This window comes from Cetorhinus maximus, chromosome 3 (assembly GCF_964194155.1).
Source record: "Cetorhinus maximus chromosome 3, sCetMax3.hap1.1, whole genome shotgun sequence".
Lineage (NCBI taxonomy): Eukaryota > Metazoa > Chordata > Chondrichthyes > Lamniformes > Cetorhinidae > Cetorhinus > Cetorhinus maximus.
This window is the reverse complement of record NC_135881.1, coordinates 11610510-11632920: the sequence shown is the minus strand read 5'-3', so window position 1 is coordinate 11632920 and position 22411 is coordinate 11610510. Positions and strand designations below refer to the sequence as shown.

At 43.4% G+C, this 22411-nt stretch overlaps 1 protein-coding gene across 1 annotated transcript in view; it reads right to left on the bottom strand.

The window, feature by feature from the left end:
- Positions 1-22411, bottom strand: part of dlec1 (DLEC1 cilia and flagella associated protein) — a 154150-nt gene that overhangs the window by 82139 nt on the left and 49600 nt on the right. The window contains 6 exon segments of the mRNA XM_078536422.1: positions 1417-1507; positions 2330-2422; positions 5835-5971; positions 6990-7163; positions 12852-12939; positions 22106-22190. Of these exon segments, the coding sequence (XP_078392548.1) occupies positions 1417-1507; positions 2330-2422; positions 5835-5971; positions 6990-7163; positions 12852-12939; positions 22106-22190 (668 nt within the window).

Sequence of the window (22411 nt, the reverse complement as noted above, 5' to 3'; positions counted from 1 at the left end):
GGTGTCTGAGAGAAAGCGTCACTTGGGAGAAGATTCCAAAGCGAGTTCTTCAATTGGTGATTGGAAACCCTCATATGAAAGACGGAGTTCAGCGAGACCGATTGGCTCATGGTGTGACAAGCGTCTGGGGGGAGTTGATGAGAGATCCATAGCATGTGTTTGGGGTGGCATCTATCACTGATCTTGGAGTGTGGTGTGTCTGACCACAGGTCATGTATTGGTTTACATGGACCATGTATTTACTGTAAACATTAGAGTATAAGATAGATATTGTAACTTGTGTTATCCTTACAAATCTGTACATATCTGTAAAGGTATAATTGTGAGTGAAGGAATATTGCAATATAGTTAATCTTTTCTTGTTTAATAAACGTTTTACTCTTTTGTTCGAAGTTCATGAGCTGACTCCTGTGACTCTGCTCAGTAGCTGCCCTCCATGTTTCCAAACAAAAAATAAAAATTAGGGTCAAGCTGGGTTCCACCCTGGAATCTGACTTGTCCAGTGGTAACATCAGCTGGCATCATAGCAGTACATAAGTCATTGAAGATGGCAGAGCATGTTGAGAGAGCATTTAATAAAGCATATAACATCTTAGGCTTTATTAATAGGGGCATTGAGTACAAGAGTAAAGAGGTCATGTTGAACTTGTATAAGACACTATTTGGACTTCATCTGGAGTACTGGGTCCAGACCTGGGCGCCATATTTGAGGAAGAATGTGAAGGCATTGGCGACAGTACAGAAGAGATTCACAAGGATGATTCCAGGGATAAAGAACTGTAGTTATGAGGATAGATTGGAGAGGTTCGAACTCTTTTCCTTGGAGAAAAGAAGTCTGAAAGGAGACTTGATGGAGGTATTCAAGATCCTGAGGGGTATGGACAGGGTAAATAGTGAGAAACTTTTCCCAATCAAGTGGGCATCAAGAATTAGAGAGCATGGATTCAAAATAATTGGCAAAAGGAGTAAAAGTGATATGAGGAAAAACTTTTTCACCCAGAGGATGGTTGGAGTCTAGAACAAACTCCCCGATAGGATGGTGGAGGCAGGTTCGACCGAGGTATTCAAAAGGGAATTGGATTGCTACCTGAAAGGAATGAATACGTAGGGTTACAGGAATAAGGCAGTGGAGTGCGACTAAGTAAAATGCTCTTTCAGAGAGCCAGTGCAGACTCAATGGGCTGAATGGCCTCCTTCTGCACTGTAAAGATCCGGTGATTCACTTTACAAAATGTAATTCACAAGTAATGCTGACACTAAATGGCCCTAAAGACACCAAATGGCAATGCTTAAAAATAAAATGATACATATTATGCACTGACACTCCTATGTTTGAAGATATCAGTTGGTGTGTAGCAGGTGGATTTGCAGGTAATATTACAGATTGAAAACTCTGATGAATCTTCAGCATGTTACCTGTTAGTACAAAGTCTTTCACTTGACAGTTGTCACACACCATAGTAATAGTTTGGGAGAAGGTTTCTGAAGAAGGTGGAAGGAAGGCCACCTACAAGTTTAGAAATGTAGATATATCATATTTTCAAAATGTATTAATGAAATTCTCCCAAACAGTCAGTGAGATAAAAACCTATATTATTGAAGTTTAATACACATAAGACAATAGTAATACATCATGGGATATGTGAGATGTTAATTAATGTGGACTGAGCTATATGTCTCAATCATACAACTTGCATTTATATAGCACCTTCAATGTAGTATAAACATTCCAAGGCATTTCACAGGAGCTACTATCAAACAGGTTTTGTCACAGCCACATAACGAGATACACTTACAGAGTCTCAAATCCTGCTAAGAACCGGAGTTGTCCGCAAACCGGACATTTTTACAATGTGCCGTGCATCAATTTTAATTGAGTAAAATTAGAAAAACTAACTTAAAACCGGGACAATTTGTCTAAGAGCTGCATTGGTATGGTGCGGGGCCAGGCTAGTTATCAGCTTCAGCACTTTGCGCGCTGGCCTATTCCCATGTTCTGAGCGACCCTTGACCCTTCCCTACCCGACTCAGCTTGGCCTGAACCGCCCATAGCCCAAATCACCTGACCTGAAATCTGGCAGGGTCCGAAATCCGGCACGGCCTCGGTCCTACTAATTGAGCCAACCTGATATTTAACAAGTTTTTGCCCATTGTGTCTTTACTGGTATGAGCGACACATCACGGACATCTCTACCTTAGTCCCATTTATCTGCCCTTTCCTGAATGCTTTCACACTTAAAATATTCACTTGCTAGTTTAAACGGCTGTAATTGAAACCACTTCACGATATGGGCCAGAGTTAAAGGTGAGAGAGATTTTATTCACTGACCTCCAGGATCAGGGCCTGGCCTGGATTCAGCTCAAAGACGGCAGGCCTGATTGCAAAAGGAGTTACGTCCAGAAAGCCAGCAGCTGCCACACTCTATGGAATAGAAAGGAAAGACACTGGTCAAATCCTGAGTAAAAGCAGGATGTGCTTACACCAAGCAATATTTTTTAAAATTTTCTTAAAGACAGTTAGTGGCCATGATTTTGTATTAGCTCAGCATGCAACTAAATCTAAATAGTGACATGTAGTTACTCCACTTCTCCAATTGCTCATTACAGAGCCCAGTGGCAGCAGGAAGGACTCACCAGATTATGTAGCCACGGTTTAGGGTATAGGATGGCATAAATAATGAGTAAAGCTCTCTTCCTTCTGTTCACTGAAGTCTGTAAAGTTCATCGTCAGAAATAAGGAGGGTTCCATTTATCACACCAGCCATCACGAGGAGAGAGGTTGCTAACTGTGTGCTGTGGGCTCATACGCACCGCCAACTGACAAAGCTTTTTTCAAAACCGTTTCAGCAAGAACCCTTACAGTCAGATTATCATAGCATCTTATAGTACAGGAGCATAGTGCATTCAGCCCATCGTGCCTTTCCTGGCTCTTTGAGTTATCCGATTAGTCTCACTCTCCATTTCTTTCCCCATAATCCTACAATTTTTTCCTCTTCATGTATTATTTTATCCAAGCTCCTTTTGAAAGTCACTACTGAGTCAACTTTCAGTGCTTCCCAGTTTATAACAACTTGCTGCACGAAAAAAAAACCCTCAGGCATAATTTCATGGACCCTTTGTGGCGGGGGCGGGGGTCTTAAAAGCCCACTGACTTCGGTGGGACCGTAAATCCCGCCCGTGTAAAACTCCGTCCCTCATCTCTCCTCTGATCTTTCTGCAAAAGCTGCGTTTGCTGCCAACGCCATGTACGCACAGTTGTATGCTGGTGGTAAACTCAGATTAGCAGCCGCCAACTTTATAGGGGGGCCTATTCGCGGTCATATAGGTTATTCTTTCTGTATTTTACCCTTTTCCCTTTTGCTTGTTTCAATGTTAAGCTTTCAGTGCTGCGCTCAGTTTTTATTTTTATTTGGGTTTTGCTAATTTCAAGTAATGTAAATCTGAGAAATCAGCTGGCTACTCAAATTCCACAGTAATTTTTGGATAATTACGTCAGGCGACTAGAGAGCTGACACAGACTAATAAAAATAAACCTGCAAACCCGCTGATTGCAAAAAAACCACAGCTTTACTTTTTTAAAAAAAAATCGCTGGTGGAACCACTGCAAGGAAGCCCATAACACAGGCAGGATTTTGCTGGCACTGTGCCTCCTGCAAATGACATCATTGGTCTCTGCGGCTGTGCGGATAAGTGCGCGTGTGCAGACCGGTACTGGCGGCGGCTATCTTGTGGTGGCAGGGGGCACAGTGTTTTTCAAATGATCTTAAATTGACGAAGCAGGACCGAGGGGTTAAATGGTCTGCTCCTGTTCCTAGGTGTCCTCTGGTTACTGACATTCCTGCGGGAGGAAACAGTGACAGGAATCTTTCCGGCCCCTTGGAAGCAGCTTTGGAAGTGGAGGGGGCTAGGAGATTGTTGGAAAACCCTGGAGGGATGGTTCACTGATGTGACCCCGCCCCTGGTAGGTTTCCCAGGGGCGGGCTGCCATTGGAAGCAATCAGTGCAATCAAGGCCTCAGTCAAGGGCCAATTTCTGACATTAATGGAATTAACGTCGCGAGCCCACCAATGCTTTGAAGGCAGCGTCTCAGTGGGAGGTCAGAGGGCAATCAGAGGCTGAACAAAATGCCAAATCAGGGAGCAGCCAAGGGCTGAAAGAGAACCAATTGTCTCCATTCTTGCGGAAGGACACGCCCCCACTCTGAGGCCACTAGCAGTTTTTGGCCTTGTTTTGTTTTGATAAAGTAAATAGGGTGGAATCTTCTGCACATAAGATTTTCAGGCGTCGAGACTATTCCCGGGTCCCGATGCTGCTCAGGTCAGTGACGCACCAGCACGAAAGGTTCCAAAACCAGTTTAAAAAACAAGGCCAAGCACTGTGAGTGGCCTCAGAGTGGAGGTGAACCTTTCATGAATGCCTCCACTTTTTTGAGGCACCCCCTAGGTCTCCCTCTGTTTCAGTAGCGCTCACCACTCCTGGTGAGGTTGCCAGCCAGACATTCCGCGGAGCCTCCCATGTCTCTGTTCCACCTGCCGCTCTTAATTGGAAGATCTCCCCTGCTGACGCTCCACTGACCTGAGCAGCGACAGGACCTGGGAATAGTCTCGACGCCTGAATATTTTACGTGGAGAAGATTCCACCCTATTTACTTTATCAAAACCCTTCCTGTTTAGAGGGGGTAATTTCTGAGCTGTGTTCATCGAAGGTGATTGGAAAACAAACCAAAAGTGATATGACTACAAAACCTTTTTAACACAAGTGGTTTGGATTAGGAATGTGCTACCTTATAGGGTGGTGGATATACCTTCAGTTGTAGCCTGAGCTGTCAAGTGGGACTAACTGGATTGTTCTTTGAAAGAGCCAGAACAGACTGGATGGGCCAAACGGCCACCTTCTTTGCTGTTTTGTGCTAAGCCGTTGCACAGAGTGATAGTCTGTGCCTGTCACACGCTGGGCTTCTAATTCAGATGAATTTTACGGGAGGACATATTCCTCGACCCCAGGTCAAAAAGTCTCATTGGCTTTAAATCTGGCTGCCCTGCAATGATACTACGCTGGGGGCAGCCTTAAATGACTTGAGAGTGGGACTTCTGCCCCTCGGGCTGGCCAACCTCTACTCTACTCTAACGGCGTTAGAATAGAGGCCACTGCTGGGGCTACAAGGAACCCCAAGAACTGAACATGCCTCCCGGACTTAAGGCATTTTGGTCAGGTAGGAATTGAAGACCCCAGTGAGAGGAGCATGGTCAGGCTTTAGAGGCTAGGGGAAAGCACAGAGGAGGAGTACCATCTTAAGGAGGGCCCACCACCACCATCCCCCCCTCAAAGGAGGTACCCTATTTCCTTTTCACCTTTAGCCCATGCAGTGAAACCTGCCGGGCTGGTCACCTGCCTTCCGCCTTCCCCAGGCACATGTATTATAATCTTTAGAATGATCGACCTTAATGGAACTGGTGTATTCAGTGACCACTTTCGTGCCTTCGGAGACGGCGTGTTTGGCCAGTTCCCCTGGTAACACGAGGCAGACGGCGCTCTGGATCTCGGCAGAAGTGGAATGAGGTTCCTAAGTGGCCATTAATTAGGCACTTAAGGGTCTCAATCGGCCTAAGGGCGGGCTGCCTGACACCTTACCCATCCATCGTAATACGGCGGATAGAGTCTACAGAGTACCAAAAGTTTCGGTCTCTTGCTTTTGCGAGGAAGTTTCCTATAAACAGGGCAGGATTCCTGTAGATTACTCATGAGACAAAGCACAGCAAGGAGTGCCTAACCTCCTATGCCCTCGTCCTTTGATTCCAAGCTCCTGGTTCACTAAGACCACACAGAATTCTCACCCTGAAATTTGTTGTCGGCCACATTTTCTTCAGCATCACGCAGAAACAGCCAGAGTTGTAGCCATCGTTTCTGCACAAGAATTCTGTAATCTTCACTCCACCCACCAAGCAGTATCCACAGTCTAAAGTACCAGGTACTGTGGGGCACAGGCAGGAAACAGCAATTTATTCTTTACATTCATTCATCACATGACAACATTTAAAATTCTCAGTAGTTTTTACACCTCAGTCCAAATGAACATTATTACACAATTCTATAACACTGAATAAAGCAGTCCTAGCGCCTTGGCCAGCATTCCTCTGTCAAGGCTCCTTAGGCAGCACCTTCTAAACCCACTACCACTACCACCTAGAAGGACAAGGGCAGCAGGTAGATGGGAACACCACCACCTGGAGGTTCCCCTCCAAGTAACTCACCACCCTGACTTGGAAATATATCGCCGTTCCTTCACTGTTGCTGGGTCAAAATCCTGGAACTCCCTCCCTAATAGCACTGTGGGTGTACCTACACCACATGGACTGCAGCGGTTCAAGAAGGCAGCTCACCACCACCTTCTCAAGGGCAACTAGGGATGGGCAGTAAATGCTGGCCCAGCCAGCGAAGCCCACGTCCCATGAATGAATTTAAAAAAACAATACGGGTCGAAATACCAATTCATTAGTCATTCATCTCATACGTATTTAAGTGGCAGTGGCAGCATAGCATGGCTTTCAAGCTTGTCCACATGATTGAAAAAGCCAGACATCAAAACGAATACATGGTGCCAAAGAATTTTTAGGCATTTCGCTATGCTAAGACCCTGGATAAAGCAGCAACTCACTGCAAGGAGGATTGAGAGCAATGAGCCTGCCCATCCTCTTGGTCATGGTTGTCATGGGAGAAACAAGAAAGAGGAAGAGGCAAAGGCAAGGATTATTAAAAACAATAAAAAGGCTGTCTTGCTTGTGAAGTAAAAGGGGAATTTCCAGAGGTTCTCCCACTTGACTGCTCCAACAACCATCTAGGCTGTTTTTCCAGAGTTTTCTGACAAAGTTACTGGAGAACTTCACCCACAAATTTTTTTCTGTTTTTTGTTGATAGTGAATTTGCTCATATTTCCACACCCACTCCCACCGTCTCCCCACAATGCCCTCAGAAGAAAGTCAACTGCGCACAGGTTAGTATAGGAGGAGCTCTCCTGGCTTCAATGGGGACCACAAGTGGAAATGGTGTCTGTGTCTCCACAATTAGGAAATCCTCGTATTCAGCTGGAGAGTCAGGAGCAAATCGGACTGTGTACTGGCAGGTCATCCCCGGAGCGACAATTCCTCCCTCTCCTGGGAATTTACCTATTTGGTGAAACAGAGTTAGAAACACTGAAAGCAATGAAAATGGTGCTTTGACATAATTTATCATCACAAGGGGCAAGTTAATCATAGAACGATACTGTACAGAAGGAGGCTATTTGGCCCATCATGTCTCTGCTGGCTCTCTGAAATAGCTAACAATTAGTCCTACTCCCTGGCTTTTTCTCCATACCCCTTCAATTATTTTCCTTCTCAAGTAATTTATCCAATTTCTTTGTGGAAGTTACTATTGAATCTGTTTCCACCGCCTTTTCGGGCAGTGGACAGCAGATCATAACTCGCTGAATAAAAAATTCTCCTTATCTCCGGAGTTTTTTTTGCCAATTATTTCAAATATGTGTTCCTTGGTTATCAACATCCCCTCTAGCAACACCCAAGTTCCCATGCAGGCTGAGCACATCTTGGCCCCTTTAAGTTTACCGCATGAGTGCAAAAGAATTTAAAAGTACTGCGCATTTAAATGAACAGGCCGCACACAATAAACAAAAACAGAGGCGTTGCTTGCTAAGCCATTTCAGTTAACCATACAGCATGTGCTGGTCACTTGTAGGCCAGGCTAGATGAGGTGACTGCTTTCCTTCCCTGAAGGATGTTAATAAACTAAGTTTTGTTTTTACAGCAATCCAATAGCTTTCTTGGTAATTTATCCTGCTTCCAGCCCACCAAACGTATGCATTAAACAATTTCAGTACTTGCCACAGTGGGATTTGAACTCACAACCTCTAGGTTTAAAGTCCACTACCATAACCAGTACATTACTGTACCCTTTAAGGGACATAAAATAATTGGCTGCACATGATTTCCCACAGCTTATAAGAGGGACTGTTGTTGCTAAGTGATGCTGTATGCTTTGGATGGTTTGATGGGCTAGTGCTATTACAGTACTGTGCTACTGAACTGAAATGCAATTGAATAAGCTGTTTGTCAATGTTTAATGCAATCTGTAACCCTACACTATTAGAGGGGATTAAGTGCACAAGATACAATAATTGGGCATTAATGAGGTATTATCTACTTATGTTTGTTCTCTATTCAGGCCACCTTAATGACGTGCAATCTACTAAACATGCACCGGTGTTGCTGTCCAAAATCCACAGAGCATTGAACACACTGTTAAGTGACAACTTTGAAATTGGCTTTACTACTGCATCTTTAATGCAGTAAAATGTCCCAACAAGCTTCACAAGAGCGTAATGAAACAAAGTTTGACACCAAAGGAGATGAGGACAGATGACCAAAGGTTTGGTCACAGAGAAAGCCGGAAATACTCAGCTACTCTGGCAGCACTTGAGGTGAGAGAAACAGTTAACCTTTCAGTTACTGTATTGAGTATTTCCAGCATTTTCTGTTTTCCTTTCAGTTTCCAGCATCTGCAGTATTTGACTTTGGTTTGGTCAAAGTTGTACGTTTGAAGGAACATCTTAAAGGAGGAGGAGAGGCAGAGTGGTGGAGATGTTTAGGGGTGGAATTTCAGAGCTTTGGGCTCAAGCAATTGAACATGTGGCCTCCAATAGCACAGCAACTAAAATCAAAGATTTGTAAATGGGCCAGAATTGGAGGAGTGCAATGATCTCGGAGAGGTATAGGGATGATAATGGTTAGTGTTTTTTGATTAAAGCAATTGCCTGATTTAAATATGGGCTGTTTAAGACATTGGCAAGCAAGGCTCCACAGACAAAAGATTTTTTTAGTCCATTTAATTGACACTTAATTCTGTAAATCATTTTAAAATCAGGAACAGTGAGAAGCGTAGTCAGCAGGAATGTGCAAATGATAAATTTACCCTCTAAACTCTGAGTGACTTTATAGTCCAAGTAGTACTTCACATCCCTGTGGGTATCTCTACTCATCCAGATTTATATTGGAAAATAAATCTTAACGGTTTAACTTTCATTAAGTTCAAGATTCAATTGTCAAAACAAGTCCAGGCTCACATTTCTACTTCTCTGAAGAAGAGTCATATGGACTCAAAATGTTGTCTGTGTTTCTCTCTCCACAGATGCTGCCAGACCTGCTGAGATTTTCCAGCATTTTCTGTTTTTACTTTAAGACGAGGCTCACCTTTTTGTTCAGTGATAAGCGTGCAGCTGAGCCACATACACTGGTATGGCCCTAAGCAGAGTTGGATAAGGCCGATGCTTCCCGTAATTTTGCACGGGTTTCCATGTTCTAATGGCCTTCCTTGTTCTAGTTATTTTGAAGGCCTCAAAGGTTTGTGGCTGTTTATGTCTCAGATGTATTTTCAACTAAATTATGGCTGTACATTGACGTCCCATATCCTGTGATGCAACAATGAATTCTGACCCACCTGTACAAGCTGCTGTTACTCAAAAAGGAGGCCATTGATCACCTTTTTTTAGGGCAACTACGGATGGGTGATAAAAGCTGGTCTAGTCGACCGTGCCGATTTCCCTGGGGAAAATAATCCAGGCTCCTGATTGTAAGAAGCATTTTAGGGTGACCTCATGCATAGATCATTGCAGCATGGACAGAATCAGAATCATACAGCAAAAAAAGAAGCTATCTGGCCTATCGTGCATGCCCATGCCCTTGACAATACTTCGAAAGAGCTATCTAATTCTACTCCCCGCACCCCCTACTCTTTCCCCATAAGCCCTGCAAATTTCTTGTTTTCAGGTTTAGGTCCATTTTCCTGGAAGTGAATCTATTTCTACTACCCAATGCTTCCAGAGTTGAACATAATGCTTCTTGAAAAGCCATCACCATTCAGCAATCCCTTCCAGATTCTGAGTGAATAGTGAGGAAGTGTAGTGACAGCTTCTTGTGGAAAGCATTGACTATGATTTTTGTGGTGACTTAACAGTTTATAGCAATGCCCATCTATCTGGTTTAAGTTCAGGAAGGTCTGGCAAAAAAACTTTATTTGTCCATTAAGTTTGAATGCAACCACAAGACATCTGCCACAATGAAGCTTACAAAGTAAAGGGTTTGCCCTGGCCTCAGGTTCGATCCCTAGCCTGCACTGAGTGAATCTATTGATCTCAGGCAGGGAGTCAAACTCGCCTCTGAGCTAGGGAGTGGAAAAATCAACCACGTTTACTTGTTATGCAGTGACTTCAGCTGGCAGGCATGAGAGTCTCGGGTTAAACTTGATCTAATCATAAAAGCACCAAAATATGACATTCAGATCCTACCATAATGCCAGAGATCTGATCAAAATGTACACCAAACCAATCCCAACCCAAGAATGACCTCCCCAGTCCTATTGTCTCAAATTTCCTTCCGTCAGATCATTCCATCACTTGTACATGGAACTTGATTACATGCAGTCAGGTTCTAAAGCATTCAGGATGAGTGTAAAAGTATCTCTGCCATCTATTCCCCACCTGATTGATACCCAGGCCTCTTATCATTATTATGTTTACAATAAGTAGCACCCTCTAAGGCTAGTAAACAGCAAATCTTAGCATATCAGCAGAGAAATATTTAGCATCTGACATGGCCCTTACATTGTGTCCTTGTTCCACATTCTTTACATTCCTGCACATCTTGAACGAAGATGATCAGAATGTATAACTGAGCATTTTTTCTACATGACAGTACTTGTTTTACAGAGGTTTAACATACGATCATGTTTATCTAATCTATATCCTCTGCAAAACAGAATGTGCTAGCTTGTTATAATATATACAGCAGTTGTACCTCTGTAAAACAGAACTTATAACAAAAACAAAATACTGCGCTTACTGGAAATCTGAAATATTAAAAGAGAGTGCTAGAAATACTCAGCAGGTGTGGCAACATTGGTGGAGAATAAAACAGAGGGCAGGATTTTACGGCCCCGTCGGGAGAGGGGGCAGGGCTGTAAAATGCGGTGAGCCGCTCAGAAGTCCATTGACTTCGGCGGGACCATAAAATCCTGCCGGCGTAAAATTCCACCCACAGTTAAAAATTGAACCGGGAAGATGTTACAGATGAACAGCTTTCAAGCCAATGCAAATAAGGGGTCAGGGGAAAAACAAAAGTGATAGGATGGGGTGGAGGAGAGCAGGAGTGATTAAATGACAGAAGTGATGGTGAGAGACTGAGGGAAGGCTCTTCTTTTTTTAAAACGAGGGGATTGTTCACAAACTGAGAACGAAACCACCCAGCGGTTGAATATGTAATTACAGTGTGACATGTTTACATAGGCATTTTTCATATTAAATATGGGCACAGTAATTTATAATGCCAAAGTTGACATTGAAGAACTGATTTAACCCCTGGCCACCCAATAAAAACAGGCTGAAGGGCACAGTGACTTATACCCTCTCTGCTGCCTTCCAGATGGCTACAATTTTATGCTGTTTTGAGCAGGCAAGTCGGTAAACTTTTAGGAAAACAATGCGTCCTTCTTTAACTATTCTGATTGTCAGCTACAATCTTAACCCAAACTGTGTCTGGGGCCAGTTGCATCCCAGGAAGGTAAATGAATTTGATCTTTTGTTTTGCTTGTTTATAGGCCGGGAGGAGCAAAAAAGTGTTGTACGTGGAAATACACCACCCTTACTTTGGGCCGGGGGGTCTCGGTGGTGACGGTGCTGATGAAGGTCAGGGAGCGGTGGTTAGGCTCTCCCTTGTTGGAGACAGTCATTGCCTCTGCACTTAAGTGGCACAGGTGCTACCTTGTCACTTGTCATCCTAAGTGTGGACATTGTTCAAGTCCTGCTAAAGGCTCATAACCTAATTAAAAAAACATTAAAACCCTGCTTGAGGTTAACAATGTAAGAACACACTTGCTGTCTGTACATACTACATACATTAATACTTTATATATTTGTGTGGTATAATCGCTTTAAGTGTGTGGTCCTGTGTGATGAATTTTATTGATGTGAAAGGCGCGCCCTGAAAAAAGTAAAAGCTTCCTGAAGTCAAAACAGGCTCTCAGCTTGCAAGCATTTGAGAAGTTAATACCTGTCTGTTATTTGGATGTGAAGATAATGGAAATGCTGCAGTCATTACCCCAGTTGCCCTGAGCTCATTCAGAATCAAGTCACATCATATGGGACTTCCTTTCAATGTTACACTTGTTTCCTTTAACAGTTTCCTGCCACACTTTGTTATGAACATAATTCAACTTTTTTAGTCACCACATATGTTAATGAGACTAACAACAATATATTGAGTGTGACACGGCCAAACGCCACACATGGAAGAAATGGCGTAACCTCCAACTCTTTCAGCAACGTCATGTGAAATTATATAGATGCAGACATAGTGAGATTATATCTACACACAGCTGAATATCAGTTAGTAAGCAGATGACAACCTGCATTTTTCATATGCTTTGCCTCCAGCAGCACATATTCATAAAATTATCCTATTACGCAACAATTTGTAACTTTATAATGCCTTTAATATAGTAAACCATCCCAAGGAGCTTCACAGAAGTTGAAGTTTGAGACCAATTCACACAAGTAGATAATAAATAGGCAGGTGACCAAAATCTTGGTTAGAGGGGTGATTTTAAGGCAAGGGTGGGGGTAGTGGGAGGATTGAAAGGAAGAGAAATGGAGAGATTTAGGAAAGAATTTTCAAAACTTAGGGCCTCAGCAGCTGAACACATGGTAGGACAAAGTGTAGTGGGGGATGTACAAGAGGTTCATAGTTGTAATATGACTGTGTATATTTTGGCAATCACAAAATCATTAAGTAAAAGGGTCTACTTACCCAGCCCAATGGAAAAGAATGAAGTACTCGGTGGGATAACTCTGAGCTGGCGGCTGCTAGAAGTCAGATTCCGCAATTCAACATTTGTCTGGAAAAAAATAACGGGACATAACAAGATGCTTTACTTAACTGAATATGAGAATGATAAAGAGTAAAGAAAATCAAAGGCTCCCTAAAGCCTGTCCACCATCTACAAGGCACAAGTCAGGAGTGTGTTGGAATACTCTACTCTTGCCTGGATGAGTGCAGCTCCCACAACACTCAAGAAGCTCGGCACCACCTAGGACAAAGCAGCCCGTTTGATTGGCACCCCATCCACCATCTTAAACATTCAATCCCTCCACCGCCAATGCACAGTGGTAGCAGTGTGTACCATCTACAAGGTGCATTGCTGCAACTCACCAACGCTCCTTCAACAACATCTTACAAACCAGTGACCTGTACCGCCTAAAAGGAAAAGGGCAAGAGATGCATGGGAACACCACCACCTGCATGTTTCCCCTCCAAGTTACACACCATCCTGACTTGGAACTATTTGCAGTTCCTTCACTGTCGCTGGGACAAAATCCTGGAACTCCCTCCCTAAAAAAACTGTGGGTGTACCGACACCGCATGGACTACAGCAGCTCAAGAAGGCAGCTCACCACCACCTTCTCAAGGGCAATTAGCGATGGGCAACAAATGCTGGCCTGGCCAGTGATGTCCACATCCTGTGAAAGAACAAGAGCATTATACCACTTAATGCACAATTTACTATTCTGCTATTAATGTGAAGATATGTTTAATGTGTGTGCCCCTTTAAAGCGACAATTGCTGTAAGTAGGCACTTTCCGACATCAGATCAAGGGTACTTTCCACTGCCGGGGAGGTTTCTCTGCAGATTGGCAGCAATCTAAAATCCGCACTGCTGCCCGAATTGTATGTACCTGAAGAACCTGGCCGTGGAGTTACACAGAGTAGGTTGTTTGATGCTATGGTTTCAAGGTTTGCTAGGCATTCCCAAGGGTGTTTGCAGGTGTTGTGATGTGAGAGCCCAGGTGTGGTGAATGTACAAGTGTTCAATTTGGAGAATAAGCTTGGACATAGGTTGGTGGAATGCAGGGAAGTGCAAGGTAATTCATTTTGGTGGAAAGAATGTGGAGAGACCATGTAAAGGAAAGGGTACAATTCTAAAGGTCATGCAGGAGCAGGGGTATAAAGGGCTATAAATCATTGAAGATGGCAGGACAAGTTGAGGGAACAGTTAAGGCTTCGTCAATAGGGGCATAGAGTATAAAAGCAAGGAAGTTTTGTTAAACTTGTATAAAACACTGATTTGGCCTCAACTGGAGTACTGCATTCAGTTCTGGGTCCACAGTTTAGGAAAGATGTGAAGGCATTAGAGACTGCAGAAAAGATTCAGGAGAATGATTCGAGGGATAAGGAACTTCAGTTACGTGCATAAATTGGAGCAGTTGGGACCATTCTATTTGGAGACAAGAAGGTGGACGGGAGATTTGATAGAGGAACTCAAACCTTGAGGGGTCTGGACAAAGTAGATAGGGAGAAACTGTTCCCATTGATGGATGAATTTGGGACTAGGGGGCACAGATTTAACCTAATTAGTGTAGTATTAGGGTATTCAGGACTGTAAGAATTAATGTGGGACTGGGGAACGGTACTGCCCACATCGCAATGTACAGAGTCATATGGGAGTAGTAGAGTGTGGTAATGAGTCTGGTGGAAGCCGGCATGGAGATAGCACCTAGTCAGGACTGTATCCTGTATATATGTATATAGTTATGTGTTATTAATAAAGTTATTGTTCAACCATACAAGCCTCTAGAGCTCTTCATGGGACAACGTACAATCTTATAATTAGTATAAGAGGTGATGGCAGCATGAGGAAAAACTTTTAAAGGCAACGAGTAGCTAGGATCTGGAATGCACTGCCTGAAAGTGTGGTAGAGGCAGAGTCAATTGAGGCATTCAAGAGAGGACTGGGTTATTATCTGAAATATGCAGGTTTATAGGGAGAAAGCAGGAGAGTTGCACTAGATGAACTGCTCCTTCAGGGAGCCAGCACAGACACAGCAGGCCGAATGGTCTCCTTCTGTGCTGTAACTATGCTATGATTTTATGATTGTAAGTGGAATCACCAAGTTCTGATGAAAGGTCATCATCAGTTTTGTTCTTCTCTCTGACTACCATTGACAGAAACTGAACTGGACTAGCCATATAAATACTGTAGCTACAAGAGTGGGTCAGAGGCTAGGAATCCTGCAGTGAGTAACTCACCTTCTGACTCCCCAAAGCCTGTCCACCATCTACAAGTCACAGGTCAAGAATGTGATGGAATACTCTCCACTTGCCTGGATGAGTGCAGCTCCCACAACACTCAAGAAGTTTGACACCATCCAGGACAAAGCAACTTGCTTGATTGGCACCACATCCACAAACATTCACTCCCTCCACCACTGACACACAAAGGCCGCAGTGTGTGCCATCCACAAGATACGCTGCAGAAATTCACCAGGCCTCCTTAGACAGCACCTCCCAAACCCACGACCACTACCATCTGGAAAGAAAAGGGCAGCAGACACATGGGAACACCACCTCCTGGAAGCTCCCCTCCAAGGCACTCACCATCCTGACTTGAAAATATGTTGCCGTTCCTTTACTGTTGCTGGAACTCCCTCCCTAACAGCACTGTGGGTGTACCTACACCTCATGGATTGCAGCGGTTCAAGAAGGCAGCTCACCACCACCTTCTCAAGGGCAATTAGGGATGGGCAATAAATGCTGGCCTAGCCAGCAACACCCACATCCCATGAATGAATAAAAATTAACAATGCTGCCAGCATTTTCCGTTTTTATTTCACCAAGCTTATAGCTGGGCATTGGTTACAATTGACATATGCTATGATTATTATCAGGGTTGACTCATAGATATTGTAATAAAAACGCTGCCTCACTTATGCAAAATATTAGGAGAATGTTATCAGCTTTGGGTTCAAATTGTTTGATCATATTCACATTTGTGTTGAAATTGTGAATCATTGACTGTCAAATACTTATTATGTTTCTTTACCTATGTAATCAATTTTCTATCTGACATGACTAAGTTGTTTACTGAGGTGTACAGTGTGGGAATATAGGGAGAGAACTATGTACTAACATTGAAGGGTGGAGTCTTAGCAGCATTATGTGAACAAAGGAGAATTAAGGCTTTCTGAATTCAGCCCCTCACCAAGGAGTTTTAGAAACCTGTTTTCCTCAGTCCTCTAGTCACATTCCAGGCTATATCCTGGGAACGTGCTTTAGCTCCTTTATAGTGCTAAAGAAGATCAAATATTCTAGCAAAATACCTTTTGACTACTTCATCATTGGTGGAATGCAACTGAGCTGGACTGAGTCATTGTTTCTAATGTTAGACCGACGCCCTTTTTTTTGCCTCCATTACCATGGGGAGCCTTTAAAGCACCTTTAAAGTCTTAGTTGGAATTTTTAACTTCCCTCCGAGATTAAATAATTTGCAGTCAGTTGAAATGAGTTGGTTTGATGGGCTGAGTGGCCTAGATTCAGCACCACATTTTCTTATAAGTACCTATAGTTTACCTGAACTTCAATATATGGGAAAGGTGGATCTGCCAAATAAATCTTTAAAATTATATTGTGGGACAGCAGTGTAAGATGCTTAATATGCTTACTTAAAAGTCCAGTATCCACTGATTCTGTGGTGTAAAAAATCTATTTAAAAAGTAAAACAAGTGAGTAGTCCTTAAAGAATCACTGAGGATGTTGCCACACTTCAAGACAGCTAGTCACATAGAGGGGCACTTTTCTTTAGCTTTTCAACAGGCTGTAAATATTTCAGTAGTGTATTTCAGCCATTATCAGACAGATTTTGAGAAAGAATGACTTGCATTTATATAGCACCTTTCACAACCTCAGGATGGCCCAATGCACTTTGCAGGGAAAATTTGAATGAAATACTGTTGAAATGTAGTTACTGTTGTAATGCAGGCAACACAGCAGCCAATTTGAGCACAGGAAGGTCTCACAAACTGGTGATAATCACCAGATAATCTGTTTTTTTGTGAGGTTAAGGGATAAAGGTTAACCCTTTGCTGTATTCCCAGCTATAGCCTGGGCACCAGCTTTAAGTTAGTAAGGCAGTAAAGGGCAATAAGAACTGTAAAGGGCATAAAGCAGGTTCCCCAGATGTAGCCCGGAATGTGACTATAAGGCCTGAGGAAGGCACTTCTCTAAAACTCCTGGGTGAGGGACAGAATTCAGAAAGACTTAATTCCCCTTCTCTTCTTTGAATAGTTATGATCCCAGCTGAGGTTACCACTGGACAAGCCTGATACCAGCCTGATAGATTGTAACCTTTATTTGTTTGTTTAGATGAGTAGAGAGGGCTGCTGAACAGAGTCACCGGAGTCAGCTAATGAACTTTTAACAAAACCATAAAACATTTATTAAACAAGAACAGATGAACTATATTATAATATTCCTTCACCCACAACTATACCTTTACAGATATATACAGATTTGTAAGGATAACACAAGTTACAAAAGCTATCTTATACTCTCATGTTCACAGTAAGTACACAGTCCATGTGGTCAGACACACCACACTCTGAAACTAAGTGACAAATGCCATCTTAGACAGATGCTATGGATCTCTCCTCAACTCCCCTCAGACGCCTGTTACATGTGAGCCAAGCAGTCTCACTGAACTCCGTCTTTCACACGAGGGTTTCCAATCTCAACTTTCCAATAACTTGCCTTGGAATCTTCTCCCAAACTGATGCTTTCTCTCAGACGCCTTCCACAAGTGTTCACCTCCAGGGTTTCAAATCCTCCTTTCAATGTTCCTCTTTCACAGAATCACAGAATCACACAGTGCAGAAGAGGCCCTTTGGCCCATCGAGTCTGCACCGACATGTAAGAAACACCTGACCTACCTACCTAATCCCATTTACCAGCACTTGGCCCATAGCCTTGAATATTATGACGTGCCAAGTGCTCATCCAGGTACTTTTTAAAGGATGTGAGGCAACCCACCTCCACCACCCTCCCAAGGCAGTGCATTCCAGACCGTCACCACCCTCTGGGTAAAAAAGTTTTTCCTCACATCCCCCCTCAACCTCCTGCCCCTCACCTTGAACTTATGTCCCCTCGTGACTGACCCTTCAACTAAGGGGAACAGCTACTCCCTATCCACCCTGTCCAAGCCTCTCATAATCTTGTACACCTCGATCAGCCCCTCAGTCTTCTCTGCTCCAACAAAAACAACCCAAGTCTATCCAACCTCTCTTCATAGCTTAAATGTTTCATTCCAGGCAACATCCTGGTGAATCTCCTCTGCACCCCCTCCAGTGCAATCACATCCTTCCTATAATGTGGCGACCAGAACTGCACACAGTACTCCAACTGTGGCCTCGCCAAGATTCTATACAACTCCAACATGACCTCCCTACTTTTGTAATCTATGCCTCGATTGATAAAGACAAGTGTCCCATATGCCTTTTTCACCACCCCACTAACATGCCCCTCCGCCTTCAGAGATCTATGGACACACACGCCAAGGTCCCTTTGTTCCTCAGAACTTCCTAGTGTCATGCCGTTCATTGAATACTTCCTTGTCAAATTACTCCTTCCAAAGTGTATCACCTCACACTTTCCAGGGTTAAATTCCATCTGCCACTTATCTGCCTATTTGACCATCCTGTCTATATCTTCCTGTAGCCCAAGACACTCAACCTCACTGTTAACCACCCAGCCAATCTTTGTGTCATCTGCAAACTTACTAATCCTACCCCCCACATGGTCATCTGTGTCGTTTATATAAGGGGACCCAGCACAGATCCCTGTGGTATGCCACTGGACACTGGATTCCAGTCACTAAAGCATCCTTCTGCCATAACCCTCTGTCTCCTACAACTAAGCCAATTTTGAATCCACCTTATCAAATTACCCTGTATCCCATGTGCATTTGCCTTCTTTGACCTTGTCAAAGGCATTCCCCCCACTCCACCCCCACTAGGGCTATCTGTCACTTGCTCGTCCTGCTTTCTATGCTTAATGTCACCATTAGCACATTCCTTAGCCAATATCACCACCGTCAACACCTCTTTGTCCTTTTGTCTATGACATTTTTGGCAATCTCTTCTTTGCCTCCACCTATCGCTGGCCCTCTATCCAGCTCTACCTGTCCCACCCCCCTCAACCAGCTTATATTTCACCTCATTTCTAGTTTTCCTTAGTTCTGTATTCCTCTCCGCAGATGCTGTCAGACCTACTGAGTTTATCCAGCTATTTTTGTTTTTGTTTCAGATCTCCAGCATCCACATCAAAGAGTTACAGACCTTTAGTTGTCTCTTTGGACCTTCTGACTTCTCACAAGCTTTTATATTGCTTTGGCCCTGCTTCCTGCAGCTTGGAGCTTTAAGCTTGAGGCTTGGAGCCTTTCTCTGTCCCTCACTCTTAACTTCACTTAACAAGACCTTTTCCAGATTCCTGTCCTTCCTTTGACTAGAAGGTCTGCTTGGGACTTTCTCCTGTTCCACTCCTCTGGATTCTTGCGGGCTTTCTTCTTTAGCTTGGGACTTGCTATCTGTCTCCTTTGCTCCAGTCTCTCTCTAGCAGCTACTTTCAACCAACTTTAGCTTGGAACTGGCTATCTGAGCCTTTTAGGCTGCATCTGCTTGACAGCTGTCTTCAAAACTGAACTCAAAAACTGCTGTTTCTAGTTTCTTGTGTGTGTGTCTTTGGGAGGGACCTGCTTCTCTGAACCCCTGTTGCTAGGCAACAGCCCAGTTTTTCTACTCTTGCATTTGTTTAACTTTTCTTATGGTCATAAACTCTCATTAGAAATTCAGGCACCTTTTAAAGTGAAACTAAAACTCAACTTGACCTTTTCTTAACACACAGATACAGAAATACAAATCAAATTTAAACATTAAAGCTAAAACTCATAACACCCACAAATACCAATATAACTTACTTAAACTATCTCTATTTCTTTACGTCTCCCTGATGGGGGCGGATAGGATTCTCGGTTTAACATCTTATCCAAAAGACTGTGCCTTTAACAATGTAGCACTCCCTCAGTACTGAACTGGAGTTTCGGCTTAGATTTTGTGCTCAGGTCTCTGGAGAGGAGATTTGAACTCAGAGGCAACAGTGATGTCCATGGAGTCATGGCCAACTGTGGTCGTTTTGAAGCAATAAAATCAAAGGTAGCTGGTAAAATTGGAGCCTGTGGACAAATGAGGGACAGAGCACTTGAAGTCCTGTTTGGCAGCTGAGTGAAGCCCATGTGCTACTTCATAAGGCTCATGTGAGGAAGACTGCCATGGCTGGCACTCCAAGACACAGTCCCTTGAACTGAGCACTGCAAACTGTCTGGCAGGACGTGGTCAAAGAAACAGGTAAGGGAGAAGGTGATTTTGACCGTTCCAATGTCTGCAGGCATCCTTGCAGCAAATGGCACAGGTTTACAACTGACCTTGTGCTCATTAGGAGCTCGAGAAGCCAGTATTTTACAGCAATGAAAAAGAGAAAATGCTGGAAATGCTCAACATGTCTGGCAACATCTGAGGAGAAACAGAGTTCGTGTTTCAGGTTCATGACCTTGCATCAGTACTGGAAAAAGTCAAGTATAGGGGTAGGGAAAGCAGAGGGTTGAGGGGGTTGCAGGGTCTGGTGAGAGGGGAAGACAGAAGGAACAAAAGGGAAGGTCTGTGCAAGGTTGGAAGGCAGAAGTGACAAACAGCACAAGGCAAAAGTGGGTAGTGATGGGGCAAGTAAAGAAACAAAAGATGGGCTTAGAGGAGATGTAAATAGCAGCAGCTGAGTCATTACTGGTGCAGTCACAGAAACACAGGAACTAGAGGGAGCAATTCTGCTCCTGTTCCACCATTCAGTTAGAGCATAATGACCTATATCTTAGTTTCACTGTTAGGTAGTTGTACCCGAGTCTATAGATACAGTTGGTGGTATAATGCCAAGTGTTAGCAATCCGTCTCTGATACCTGCTCTAGATCCTTAGATAACCTCTCTCATACTGTACTTCAGCCATGAGATACTGCAAATAGGACACTTTAAAATCAATGCCCTTCAATAATTTTAGCTTACCCTGCTAACCAACAAGGATATTCTACTGTGATAGACGCTCTGGCACGATCTGAGCTCCCCAGTGAAAGTTTGTGTTGTAAAAGCTCCTTTTTCTTCAGCACCTTCTTGTGCCACGGATATCATGCAAGCATTTTATAAGACTGCTTTCTGTTGAATTTGGAATCTCTTTAGGTTTCACATAAACATTTTGGAGAAAGAAAAATCTCCAGGAAAAAAAAAGATTGATGGAAAACTGTAGTTAAACTGACAACAAAGAATTAGTAAAAGGTTTCATATTGCAAGCCTGGAGGAGACAGTGGCATAGTAGCAATCCAGAGGCCCAGACTAATGCTCTGTCAACACGGGTTCAAATCCCACCACGGCATCTGGTGGAATTTAAATTCAATTAATAAATATAGAATTGGAAGCTAGTCTCAGTGATAGTGCCGTGAAGCTACCATCGAATGTTGTAAAAAACCATCTAGTTCACTGATGTTCTTTTGGAAACCTGCAGTCCTTACCTGGTCTGGCCCGCACGTGACTCCACATCCACAGCTACCCTCTGAAATGGCCTATCAAGCCACTCAGTTGTACCAAACTGCTACAGGTACCAGATGGACTGCAGCAGTTCAAGAAGGCAGCTCACCACCACCTTCTCAAGGGCAACTAGGGATCAGCAACAAATGTTGGACTTGCCCACATTCCATGAAAGAAGTTTTTTAAAAAAGCCCAAGCATAAAAACCTCAGGCCCTTTGATACTTATAGGTAAAGGGAGTACCCAGCTCAATGTTTATCTGGACAGAGAGAAAATTGAACTTGTTTTCATTCAAGTGCATTCTGTAAGATTTAAATAAAGCTATGGCTCTTTATTTAAATAATACCCTGGCCATTTAGCTGGTTTTGTGTAAAGTGGGAATGACCGGGCCCTCTGCAACTTAGGCTTATTTTTCAATGGTCCCCCACACCTATGATCACTCCCTATATAGCCAGTCTTGAGGATCAGAAAATTGTAGCATTTGAAACAAGATAGATCTCTGCTTCCATATTGGTTGGGGGCGGGTGGGGGGAGGGAGCAGGGAAATAATCAATAAATTTAACTTAAGCATTTTTATACCCCTTCGACATTCTTGACATCACTTGCACTTACCTCATACACCTGTCCCACCTTGTAGTCCGTAAAGAGAATAATGGGTGGATTTGCCAGAAAAACAGGGATAGGCTCACTGGGGTCACTGCACCACAAAAAGAAATAATATATATAATAATATAATGTATAGATCACCTGCCCAAAAAACATCCGGATTTTGTCCCTGATGCTTTGTTATTTCTGATATTGAGGGATCTGGGTGAAGACAAATACTGCGCCTTACACACTCTTCTTCCTCTCATCATTTCAGTTTATTAAAGTCTAGTGCTTCTGTTCCTGCTCATCCTTTCTCAGCAGTGGAATTCC